The sequence below is a fragment of the Gigantopelta aegis genome, chromosome 10, assembly GCF_016097555.1.
Source record: "Gigantopelta aegis isolate Gae_Host chromosome 10, Gae_host_genome, whole genome shotgun sequence".
In the NCBI taxonomy this organism is placed as follows: domain Eukaryota; kingdom Metazoa; phylum Mollusca; class Gastropoda; order Neomphalida; family Peltospiridae; genus Gigantopelta; species Gigantopelta aegis.
Window position 1 is genome coordinate 228,923 of NC_054708.1, and position 14,862 is coordinate 243,784.

The 14,862-nt window shown below is 42.7% G+C and overlaps 1 protein-coding gene across 2 annotated transcripts in view; it reads right to left on the reverse strand.

The window, feature by feature from the left end:
* LOC121382945 overlaps positions 1-14,862 on the reverse strand; it is a 211,391-nt gene that overhangs the window by 185,721 nt on the left and 10,808 nt on the right. For both annotated transcript variants that reach the window (XM_041512633.1, XM_041512632.1), the window contains exon 2: positions 4,828-4,941. In XM_041512633.1, the coding sequence (XP_041368567.1) occupies positions 4,828-4,941 (114 nt within the window). The remainder of the gene's footprint in view (positions 1-4,827; positions 4,942-14,862) is intronic.

The following is a 14,862-nucleotide window of genomic DNA, read 5'->3' on the forward strand; positions in this document are numbered from 1 at the left end:
GGCATGACAACCCAGGGGAGATGGAGTCAACACACACACTAACGGACTTATAGATACAATTGCCCCTTAAAGAATATGGTCGTTAACGACGCAGACAGTACACAAACAACATGGTGATTAACTCGCTGACATACTGACATGCAACATAGAAGTGAATGAACGACGAAGCTGTTTTCACATTTCTGTGCTCAAGTGTAGTTAGACAAACATTCTTTTCCTTCCATCTGTGTGTTGATGGCTTGCTCACACTTGACGATGATTTACTGTCAGCATTTATTATGTTAGTACGTTACTGTGTGTTTTTATTACGTCAATTCGTTACTGTGTGTATTTATTATGTTAATAAGTTACTGTGTGCATGTATTATGTTAATAAGTTACTGTGTGCATGTATTATGCTAGTACGTTACTGTGTGTGTTTTATTACGTTAATTCGTTAGTGTGTGTATTTATTATGCTAATGTAGACGAGCGACGCCTAGCCATGATCGGGCGGTGCTTTTTACGCGGAGGAGTTCCTACATTAGTGGATGTATTGACGCGGCGGACCCCGTCACCCATTGCTTATCGACGACCTATACACGTTCATCAATAGTCCGGTAATCGTTAGCCCATAATATCCCTTCATTGCCGATTTATGTCACTTTCAGACACTCTCCTGCCACGCACTTGTTAGTAGAAGAAAATATCTTTATACAAAGCCATTCAGCACTTCTACCTTAACCTAAACGAACAGATAAACGATATTCGGTCTTATTATTAGACGGAAATTATGCTTATTGAAGGTATTCGATTGAGAAAGCCACAGCTGTGGCATTGTAACCGATTATTGTCCTGATACAGGCCCATTCGAATCGTTTTGAATAACCGACCACACACCACAACACCAGAATCACTTGCCGTAGTAACAACCACACACCACATCACCAGACATACTGGTCGTACTAACAACCACACACCATTCCACCAGACACATCTGGCGTACTAACAACCACACACCATTCCACCAGACACATCTGGCGTACTAACAACCACACACCATTCCACCTGACACAATAGTCGTACTAACAACCACACACCATTCCACCAAACACAATGATCGTACTAACAACCACACACCACACCACCAGACACACTGGTCGTACTAACAACCACACACCACCAGACACACTGGTCGTACTAACAACCACACACCACCAGACATACTGGTCGTTCTAACAACCACACACCACTCCACCAGACACACTGGTCGTTCTAACAACCACACACCACCAGACATACTGGTCGTTCTAACAACCACACACCACCAGACATACTGGTCGTATCGACAACCACACACCACCAGACACACTGGTCGTATCGACAACCACACACCACACCACCAGATACACTGGTAGTACTAACAACCACACACCACCAGACACACTGGTCGTACTAATAATCACACACCACTCCACCAGACACACTGGTAGTACTAACAACCACACACCACCAGACACACTGGTCGCACTAACAACCACATAACACCAGACACACTGGTCGTACTAATAACTACACACAACTCCACCAGACACACTGGTAGTACTAACAACCACATAACACCAGACACACTGGTCGTACTAACAACCACACACAACTCCACCAGACACACTGGTAGTACTAACAACCACACACCACCAGACACACTGGTCGTACTAACAACCACACACCACACCACCAGATACACTGGTCGTACTAACAACCACATAACACCAGACACACTGGTAGTACTAACAACCACACACCACCAGACACACTGGTCGTACTAACAACCACACACCACACCACCAGACACACTGGTCGTACTAACAACCACACACCATTCCACCAGATACACTGGTCGTACTAACAACCACACACCACACCACCAGATACACTGGTCGTACTAACAACCAAACACCACACCACTAGACACACTGGCCGCACTAACAACCACACACCACCAGACACACTGGCCGCACTAACAACCACACACCATTCCACCAGATACACTGGTCGTACTAATAACCACACACCACTCCACCAGACACACTGGTCGTACTAACAATCACACACCATTCCACCAGACACATCTGCCGTACTAACAACCACACCATCAGATACACTGGTAGTACTAACAACCACACACCACACCACCAGACACACTGGCCGTACTAACAACCACACCACCAGATACACTGGTAGTACTAACAACCACACACCACCAGACACACTGATCGTACTAACAACCACACACCACTCCACCAGACACAATGGTCGTACTAATAACCACACACCATTCCACCTGACACACTGGTCGTACTAACAACCACACACCATTTCACCTGACACACTGGTCGTACTAACAACCACACACCACACCACCAGACACACTGGTCGTACTAACAACCACACACCAGTCCACCAGATACACTGGTCGTACTAACAACCACACACCACACCACCAGATACACTGGTCGTACTAACAACCAAACACCACACCACTAGACACACTGGCCGCACTAACAACCACACACCATTCCACCAGATACACTGGTCGTACTAATAACCACACACCACTTCACCAGACACACTGGTCGTACTAACAATCACACACCATTCCACCAGACACATCTGCCGTACTAACAACCACACCATCAGATACACTGGTAGTACTAACAACCACACACCACACCACCAGACACACTGGCCGTACTAACAACCACACCACCAGATACACTGGTAGTACTAACAACCACACACCACCAGACACACTGATCGTACTAACAACCACACACCACTCCACCAGACACAATGGTCGTACTAATAACCACACACCATTCCACCTGACACACTGGTCGTACTAACAACCACACACCATTTCACCTGACACACTGGTCGTACTAACAACCACACACCACACCACCAGACACACTGGTCGTACTAACAACCACACACCAGTCCACCAGATACACTGGTCGTACTAACAACCACACACCACACCACCAGATACACTGGTCGTACTAACAACCAAACACCACACCACTAGACACACTGGCCGCACTAACAACCACACACCATTCCACCAGATACACTGGTCGTACTAATAACCACACACCACTTCACCAGACACACTGGTCGTACTAACAATCACACACCATTCCACCAGACACATCTGCCGTACTAACAACCACACCATCAGATACACTGGTAGTACTAACAACCACACACCACACCACCAGACACACTGGCCGTACTAACAACCACACCACCAGATACACTGGTAGTACTAATAACCACACACCACCAGACACACTGATCGTACTAACAACCACACACCACTCCACCAGACACAATGGTCGTACTAACAACCACACACCATTCCACCTGACACACTGGTCGTACTAACAACCACACACCATTTCACCTGACACACTGGTCGTACTAACAACCACACACTACACCACCAGACACACTGGTCGTACTAACAACCACACACCAGTCCACCAGATACACTGGTCGTACTAACAACCACACACCACACCACCAGATACACTGGTCGTACTAACAACCAAACACCACACCACTAGACACACTGGCCGCACTAACAACCACACACCATTCCACCAGATACACTGGTCGTACTAATAACCACACACCACTCCACCAGACACACTGGTCGTACCAACAACCACACCACCAGATACACTGTTAGTACTAACAACCACACACCACTCCACCAGACACAGTGGTCGTACTAACAACCACACACCACACCACCAGACACACTGGCCGTACTAACAACCACACCACCAGATACACTGGTAGTACTAATAACCACACACCACCAGATACACTGATCGTACTAACAACCACACACCACTCCACCAGACACAATGGTCGTACTAACAACCACACACCATTCCATCTGACACACTGGTCGTACTAACAACCACACACCATTTCACCTGACACACTGGTCGTACTAACAACCATGGTTTCCCTCAAACGTATCGTTATACACGCATTATTGGCGGAATTATCAAAGTACAAAATACCATAAACCTAACACAATTCAGCTAAGCATGTTACCATGGTTAATTGAGTTCCTGGTCTCGTCTAGGGTTATTGAATTGCTCGTTAAGAGAGTCCCCGATCTGACTAGGTGCTCGTTAAAAAGTTCCCGATCTGACTAGATGCTCGTTAAGAGAGTCCCCGATCTGACTAGGTGCTCATTAAGAGAGTCCCCGATCTGACTAGGTGCTCATTAAGAGAGTCCCCGATCTGACTACGTGCTCGTTAAGAGAGTCCCCGATCTGACTAGGTGCTCATTAAGAGAGTCCCCGATCTGACTAGGTACTCGTTAAAAAGTTCCCGATCTGACTAGATGCTCGTTAAGAGAGTCCCCGATCTGACTACGTGCTCGTTAAGAGAGTCCCCGATCTGACTAGGTGCTCATTAAGAGAGTCCCCGATCTGACTACGTGCTCGTTAAGAGAGTCCCCGATCTGACTAGGTTCTCGTTAAGAGAGTCCCCGATCTGACTAGGTGCTCGTTAAGAGAGTCCCCGATCTGACTAGGTGAATGTTAAGAGAGTTCCCGATCTGACTAGATGCTCGTTAAGAGAGTTCCCGATCTGACTAGGTGCGAGTTAAGAGAGTCCCAGATCTGACTAGGTGCGCGTTAAGAGAATCCCAGATCTGACTAGGTGAATGTTAAGAGAGTTCCCGATCTGACTAGGTGCGAGTTAATGAGTCCCCGATCTGACTAGGTGCGAGTTAAGATAGTCCCAATCTGACTAGGTTGACTTACCACTGCAGCAGTTGAATCTGGCATAGTCCACACTGAGTCCGTTTTTCACAGAGGACGCCTTGAGCTGCTGTCTCGTGATACGTCCACTCTCCATCCCGAGTCCAGCATCACAGGCTGCAAGAAACACAGAACGGTGTACACACACTGATTAACACATACTGACTTACACATACTGACTTACACATACTGACTTACACATACTGGGTGTGATTTACACATATTGGGTGTGACTTATACATACTGAGTGTGACTTACACATACTGGGTGTGACTTACACATACTGAGTGTGACTTATACATACTGAGTGTGACTTATACATACTGGGTGTGACTTATAGATACTGGGTGTGACTTACACATACTTACTGGGTGTGACTTATACATACTTACTGGGTGTGACTTACACATACTTACTGGGTGTGACTTACACATACTTACTGGGTGTGACTTATACATACTGGGTGTGACTTACACATACTGAGTTTGACTTACACATACTGAGTGTGACTTACACATATTGAGTATGATGTGATTTACATTGTGAATGTGATGTTACTTAAACATACTGAGTGTGATATTATTTACAGCTGTTGAATGAACGGTGAGTGATGCCACATCATCTTGTCAGATGAGGTATGCTGTGTCATTTGATGCTGGCGTATTTGGAGTGCCACTGTGCCACTGCCCTCTGACGTATTTTGAGTGACGCTGTAATTTAGTCTGGCGTATTTGGAGTGACACTGTGTCACTGAGTCTGACGTGTTTTGACTGACACTGTGCCACTTAGTCTCACGTGTTTTGACTGACACTGTGGCACTGAGTCTCACGTATTTAGAGTGATACTGTGTCACTGAGTCTGACGTATTTTGAGTGACACTGTGCTACTGGGTCTGGCGTATTGTGAGTGACACTGTGTCACTGAGTGACGTTTTAACTTAGTGACGTTTTAACTTAGTCTGGCGTATTTTGAGCACATGGACAGTACACAGAAGATTTGTTAATTACACGTGGTAACTGCTGCCGAATTCACTTCCCCGTTGACTGTAAGAAGAAACTGTCAACACGGAGGCGGCGTTCGGAGAGCTGGAGTCGTGACACTGTGAAAGGGCGGCCCGTGTGTGGCCGTCTGCCAATATTGACAAACGTCTCAGTGTTCTCCTCAAACTACAACCTTAGTCGCAGCCCTACTGCCGGCTCCTTCGTGTTCTCCACTACACAATGTGTACTACAGACAAAGTTGTAGACGTACCCTGGTATCTCATTATACTACAGACAAACCGACATTGTTCTAACAAAGCTGTAGACGTACCCTGGTAGCTCAGTGTACTACAGACAAACAGCCATTGTTCTAACAAAGCTATAGACGTACCCTGGTCTCTCAATGTACTACAGACAAACATACGTTATTCTAACAAAGCTGTAGACGTACCCTGGTCTCTCAATGTACTACAGACAAACAGACGTTATTCTAACAAAGCTGTAGACGTACCCTCGTCTCTCAGTGTACGACATACAAACAGACATTGTTCTAACAAATCTGTAAACGTTCCCTAGTATCTCAGTGTACTACAGACAAACAGACGTTGTTCTAACATAGCTGTAGACGTTTCCTGGTAGCTCAGTGTACTACAGACAAACATACGTTATTCTAACAAAGCTGTAGACGTACCCTGGTCTCTCAATGTACTACAGACAAACAGACGTTATTCTAACAAAGCTGTAGACGTACCCTCGTCTCTCAGTGTACGACATACAAACAGACATTGTTCTAACAAATCTGTAAACGTTCCCTAGTATCTCAGTGTACTACAGACAAACAGACGTTGTTCTAACATAGCTGTAGACGTTTCCTGGTAGCTCAGTGTACTACAGACAAACAGACGTTGTTCTAACAAAGCTGCAGACGTACCCTGGTAGCTCAGTGTACTACAGACAAACAGACATTGTTCTAACAAAGCTGTAGACGTACCCTGGTCTCTCAGTGTACTACAGATAAACAGACATTGTTCTAACATAGCTGTAGAGCTTTCCTGGTAGCTCGGTGTACTACAGACAAGCAGACGTTGTTCTAACATAGCTGTAACTCAGTGTACTACAGACAAACATACGTTGTTCTAGCATAGCTGTAAACCTTTCCTGGTAGCTCAGTGTACTACAGACGTTGTTCCAACATAGCCGTAGAGCTTTCCTGATAGCTCAGTATACTACAGACAAACAGACGTTGTTCTAACATAGCTGTAGAGCTTTCCTGGTAGCTCAGTGTACTACAGACAAACAGACGTTGTTCTAACATAGCTGTAGACGTTTTCTGGTAGCTCAGTGTACTACAGACAAACATACGTTGTTCTAACAAAGCTGTAGACGTACCCTGGTAGCTCAGTGTACTACAGACAAGCAGACGTTGTTCTAACATAGCTGTAACTCAGTGTACTACAGACAAACATACGTTGTTCTAGCATAGCTGTAGACGTTTCCTGGTAGCTCAGTGTACTACAGACAAACAGACATTGTTCTAACATAGCTGTAGAGCTTTCCTGGTAGCTCAGTGTACTACAGACAAGCAGACGTTGTTCTAACATAGCTGTAACTCAGTGTACTACAGACAAACATACGTTGTTCTAGCATAGCTGTAAACCTTTCCTGGTAGCTCAGTGTACTACAGACGTTGTTCCAACATAGCCGTAGAGCTTTCCTGATACCTCAGTATACTACAGACAAACAGACGTTGTTCTAACATAGCTGTAGAGCTTTCCTGGTAGCTCGGTGTACTACAGACAAACAGACGTTGTTCTAACATAGCTGTAGACGTTTTCTGGTAGCTCAGTGTACTACAGACAAACATACGTTGTTCTAACATAGCTGTAGACGTTTCCTGGTAGCTCAGTGTACTACAGACAAACAGACGTTGTTCTAACAAAGCTGTAGACGTACCCTGGTAGCTCAGTGTACTACAGACAAGCAGACGTTGTTCTAACATAGCTGTAACTCAGTGTACTACAGACAAACATACGTTGTTCTAGCATAGCTGTAGACGTTTCCTGGTAGCTCAGTGTACTACAGACAAACAGACATTGTTCTAACATAGCTGTAGAGCTTTCCTGGTAGCTCAGTGTACTACAGACAAGCAGACGTTGTTCTAACATAGCTGTAACTCAGTGTACTACAGAGAAACATACGTTGTTCTAGCATAGCTGTAAACCTTTCCTGGTAGCTCAGTGTACTACAGACGTTGTTCCAACATAGCTGTAGAGCTTTCCTGGTAGCTCAGTATACTACAGACAAACAGACGTTGTTCTAACATAGCTGTAGAGCTTTCCTGGTAGCTCAGTGTACTACAGACAAACAGACGTTGTTCTAACATAGCTGTAGACGTTTCCTGGTATCTCAGTGTACTACAGACAAACAGACGTTGTTCTAACATAGCTGTAGACGTTTCCTGGTAGCTCAGTGTACTACAGACAAACAGACGTTGTTGTAACATAGCTGTAGACGTTTCCTGGTATCTCAGTGTACTACAGACAAGCAGACGTTGTTCTAACATAGCTGTAGAGCTTTCCTGGTATCTCAGTGTACTACAGACAAACAGACGTTGTTCTAACATAGCTGTAGACGTTTCCTGGTAGCTCAGTGTACTACAGACAAACAGACGTTGTTCTAACATAGCTGTAGACGTTTCCTGGTATCTCAGTGTACAACAGACAAACAGACGTTGTTCTAACATAGCTGTAGACGTTTCCTGGTAGCTCAGTGTACTACAGACAAACAGACGTTGATCTAACATAGCTGTAGACGTTTCCTGGTATCTCAGTGTACTACAGACAAGCAGACGTTGTTCTAACATAGCTGTAGAGCTTTCCAGGTATCTCAGTGTACTACAGACAAACAGACGTTGTTCTAACATAGCTATAGACGTTTCCTGGTATCTCAGTGTACTACAGACAAGCAGACGTTGTTCTAACATAGCTGTAGAGCTTTCCTGGTATCTCAGTGTACTACAGACAAGCAGACGTTGTTCTAACATAGCTGTAGACGTTTCCTGGTAGCTCAGTGTACTACAGACAAGCAGACGTTGTTCTGACATAGCTGTAGACGTTTCCTGGTAGCTCAGTGTACTACAGACAAACAGACGTTGTTCTAACATAGCTGTAGACGTTTCCTGGTAGCTCAGTGTACTACAGACAAACAGACGTTTTCTGGTCTCTTAGTGTACTAGAGACAACCAGACGTTGTTCTAACGTAGCTGTAGACATGTTCTGCCTGCTCAAAGTGTACTACAGACAAAACAGACGTTGTCCTAACGTAGCTGTAGACGACTTCCCGTTCTCACCACTACTCAACAACTAGTTAGTATATCAGTCTTATGTAATATGCACACGCGTTACTGGTCACAGCGGGTTTCCTCTCTAATTATGTAGACAGATAAAACAAATAAGCGCCATCTCAATGTTTGGTCGCCGCGACCCTCTGGTTTGCCCGTCATAGGGAAAAGATTATTATAATTATTATTATTGTTATTATTATTATTATTATTATTATTATTGTTATTGTTATTATTATTATTATTAGAGGATACGTCACGAGTATTTTTTAACATGGAAAATATCAACCGAGTCTATGTTAATCGGTATTAATATAAATTAACTAGATGAGGTTGATATTTTACATATTAAAAAATACGAGCAGCGAATTCTATTTATCCTACAACACTTCTAAAAATAACTTTTTAATATAATTAAATTTTCAGTAAATCACAGTACTAGGGTCGCCGCCATCGGTAATATGACGTAATCACGATTAGCACAAATGAGTTTAACATCACGCATTTTAACTAAATATTTGAAAAAATTATTCTCAGGTATACAGGTCTTGTTGGCTTGTAAACAAATGACCCATCCACAGCGAAACATTATCTAGAGACCTTGCAAATTTGCATACCATTATTAACCGGGTTAATACACTAAATTATCACATGGGTTTATGACATGGATATCATGGGTAAGTTATAGGATTATTATTATTATTATTATTATTATTATTATTATTATTATTATTGTTGTTGTTGTTGTTGTTGTTGTTGTTATTATTATTGTTATAATTATTGTTGTTATTATTATCATTATTATTATTGCAAGACATTATGATGTGCCTCTATTGGATTGCACTTTAATGTCCTAGTGCAAGATGAGGTCATGCTGACCCGCATCTGGCTGATTATGTTACACTCTACTAAACCTAGCAGTGCATAACGCAGGGGCTAGGTGCATCTCTCAAACACCCCAGTGCAACACTAAACACGACGTCCTCTACTAAACCTAGCAGTGCGTAACGCAGGGGCTAGGTGCATCTCTCAAACACCCCAGTGCAACACTAAACATGACGTTTAACGCAGCCAACACTCAGCCCTTCAAACCTAAACCACCGTGACAACTTCCTGAATGTTAGACACACAGTTAGCAAGGTGTTCACAACTCACATACTCACACTAGATACGCGATTGTCACAACTCACATACTCATACTAGATACGCGATTGTCACAACTCACATACTCATACTAGACACGCGATTGTCACAACTCAAATACTCGTTCTAGACACGCGATTGTCACAACGCACATACTCATACTAGACACGCGATTGTCACAACTCAAATACGTGTACTAGACACGCGATTGTCACAACTCACATACTCATACTAGACACGCGATTATCAGAACTCACATACTCATACTAGACACGCGATTGTCACAACTCACATACTCGTACTAGACACGCGATTGTCACAACTCAAATACTCATACTAGACACGCGATTGTCACAACTCACATACTCATACTAGACACGCGATTGTCACAACTCACATACTCATACTAGACACGCGATTGTCACAACTCAGATATTCGTACTAGACACGCGATTATCACAACTCACATACTCATACTAGACACGCGATTGTCACAACTCAAATACTTGTACCAGACACGCGATTGTCACAACTCACATACTCATACTAGACACGCGATTATCAGAACTCACATACTCATACTAGACACGCGATTGTCACAACTCACATACTCGTACTAGACACGCGATTATCAGAACTCACATACTCATACTAGACACGCGATTGTCACAACTCACATACTCGTACTAGACAGGCGATTGTCACAACTCAAATACTCGTACTAAACACACGATTGTCACAACTCACATACTCATACTAGACACGCGATTGTCACAACTCACATACTCATACTAGACACGCGATGGTCACAACTCACATATTCATACTAGACACGTGATTATCACAACTCACATACTCATACTAGACACGCGATTGTCACAACTCACATAATTATAGTAGAAATGCAAGTCACAACCAACATATTTTCAGACGTGCAACATGTATAACTACTACGATTGTTATGCATGTAATAATCAAGACTACTACCCCAGTTGTTATACACTACCCAGATTGTTATACACGTAATAGTCTACTACTCTAATTGTTATACACGTAATATTCTACTACTCTAATTGTTATACACGTAATAGTCTACTACTCTAATTCAAGAACGCTGTCCTGGCTACACACCTCAGCTGTCCAGGACAGTGGGTTAGTTGTTAGTTGTTAGTGGTTAGTGAGAGAAAAGAGGGTGTAGTAGTCTTACACCTACCCATCGAGTCATTAAGACTGGGCTGCGAACCTTGTACCTACAAGCCTTATGGCCGGTAACAACAACAACAACAACAACACAAACAAATCCATCAACAACAACAACACTAACAACCAGATGAAACAATATTTCACTGTCAAAATTATCCTCAATGGCTGGTAGTGTTAACTGTCATATCACAAGTTGGGTGCAGTTCGTGTATTTGTTTTACAATTGTCAAGATATTTTATTACCCATATGGTCTACAGTAAACTGTTACATAAATTATTTTCACACTCTAACTACATGGGCTACTCTTTTAGAGTAGCAGCAAGGGATCTTTTATGTGCACCGTCCCACCAACAGGATAATCCATACCACGGCCTTTGTTACCCCAGTTATGAAGCAACGACTGGAACGAAAATGCCCCAATAGGCCCACTAGCAGCGGCAGTAAATAACAGTTTGGTTTGAAGTAAGAAGAAAAGTAAAAGTGTTTTGGAAATAACCAAAAAACCTCTCTTTTTTGTCTCCAACTTAGAAAACAATTGGCTCGGAAATAAATAATTGTGAAAAAGGTCGTTCCCTGAAGGACGGACTATAGTTATAGTAAAACAAATTTGAATATTGTTTTCTTGTGGTAAGTTAAATTATTCAGGTTAAACAATATATTTCCATCGGAATAATTAAAATTTTAAAAGATAACCCTCTCTGAAAGTAAAATAAAATTAAATAATGAATAAATAGTGAAAATGTTTATGAAAAGTTTTATCAGTGAAAAGCTACCTAAGATTGCTTTTTTCTTCTTCTTCTTTTTTTTTTTTTTTGGTCTCCTTTTTTTGTAATTTATTTGCATGATTCTTTCACTGTTCGGTTTCTAAAATGAACAAGTGGTTTCATATGCAGCTGTATATTGTTTTCGATATAGGAATATTATTCTATTGAAGCCAGGGTGTTTTCGCGAACCACTCCCGACGTCGCACACTGTCGCTATTGTGGCGCAGTGAGCCGTTGAATGCGTCTCCGCGTTACGTATTGTGTGGCCACATCGACCACAACGACCACAACAACAGTGTTTACAACAAAGGCCGTGGATGATACAGCTATATCTTACAATATCTCACACACAGCAAAAGATCGTTCCGCACAACACATAGCGCTCAGTTTTATTGTCACCCACAAGATGCACACATTACTCGCAGCAGGGGAATAAAGACGAGTCTGGGTGGAAACCTGATCACCGAGGAGAAACCCGATTAGGTTTGGGCTTGGTCGTATGTTTTTAATTACATTCTTATGTTAAATATTGAATCATAAAATCTACTCCAGTCAAGAAGGGCCACGGCGTGACATTTCAGTGCATCCGTACGGTTTTCACTGTACAGTTACCCTGGATTTTAGGTGTGTGTGCGTGTCTCTGTGTGTGTCTGTGTGCGTGTCTCTGTGTGTGTCTGTGTGTGTGACAACCCACTGGGGAGGGGGGGGGGGAGGGTAGGGGCCAACCCATACTATGTATGTATGATTTTATATAATTTAACAAAATAAAAAAGAAAGGAAAAAGGTTTGATTGGGGGGGGGGGGGGAGGGCATGTCCCCCATGGCCCTCCTGACTACGCCGCTGCTGTATAGTCATCCGATTTTCACTGTACAACCATTGTACAATCATCCGATTTTGACTGTACAACCACTGTACAATCATCCGATTTTCACTGTACAAGCATTGTACAATCGTCCGATTTTCACTGTACAACCATTGTACAATCATCCGATTTTCACCGAGTTCGGCAAATTAGTATACGTATCCTCAGCCCCCAAACTAATAGAGAGATAGTTTGGAAATTTAACATTTTTGAATTTGTATTATATTTTAAAATTTTAAATAGAAATATGACTCTGTGAAAGGTTATCTTCTCCTAAAATATTTATCGAATAGTTCTAACACTTGGTAGTATGATTCTCTGCGGCAGTCTTCACAAACTAATAGAGACATTTTGGAATTTGTGACTTTTGATTAAATTTTAATTTAAAAAGATAAAAATATAGCGGAGCTCTGTAACCCGATAGACCTATTACTAGTGAATCCGTATCCCTTAGTGGTCGTTTGAGTCCGAAATAAAACACATTTGATGGCGAGCCACGGGAACGCTTTATTTCCTACAGTATTGAAATGTGTTATTGTCATGTACTTAATAATGCTTCGCTAGTTTGCTTTTCTACAGACGCAGCCAGACGGACATAACACACGAGTTATTTACACACTGACGTCCTAGGCAAGAAAACAGTGACCTATAATAATAAACAAATAAAATCATTTCGTTATTGAAATCATATCACACGAAAATACAACAGTAATACAAACGTGCACCCCTCCAAACTGCAGACCATTGTGAGGCCATCCCAAACCACCAGTTAGCAGTAGTACATTAAACGACACTAACCGCCGTATGCACGCAGGTCTGTACGACAGATACCAGTGTGTACGAGATATACTACAGTGTGTACGAGATATACTAGTGTGTACGAGATATACTACAGTGTGTACGAGAGATACTACAGTGTGTACGAGAGATACTACAGTGCGTACGAGAGATACTACAGTGTGTATGAGATACTACAGTCTGTACGAGAGATACTAGTGTGTACGAGATATACTACAGTGTGTACGAGATATACTAGTGTGTACGAGATATACTACAGTGTGTACGAGATATACTAGTGTGTATCAGAGATACTAGTGTGTACGAGATATACTACAGTGTGTATGAGAGATACTAGTGTGTACGAGAGATACTAGTGTCTACGAGATATACTACAGTGTGTACGAGAGATACTAGCCTGTACGAGAGATACTAGTGTGTACGAGATATACTACAGTGTGTACGAGAGATACTACAGTGTGTATGAGAGATACTACAGTGTGTACGAGAGATACTAGTGTGTACGAGAGATACTACAGTGTGTACGAGAGATACAAGTGTGTACGAGAGATACTAGCCTGTACGAGAGATACTACAGTGTGTACGAGAGATACTACAGTGTGTACGAGAGATACTACAGTCTGTACGAGATATACTACAGTGTGTACGAGAGATACTACAGTGTGTACGAGAGATACTAGTGTGTACGAGAGATACTAGTGTGTGTACGAGATATACCACAGTGTGTACGAGATATACTACAGTGTGTATGAGAGATACTACAGTGTGTACGAGAGACACTACAGTGTGTACGAGAGATACTACGGTGTGTACAAGAGATACTAGTGTGTACGAGAGATACTACAGTGTGCACGAGAGACATTACAGTGTGTACGAGATATACTACTGTGTGTACGAGAGATACTACAGTGTGTATGAGAGATACTACAGTGTGTACGAGAGACAC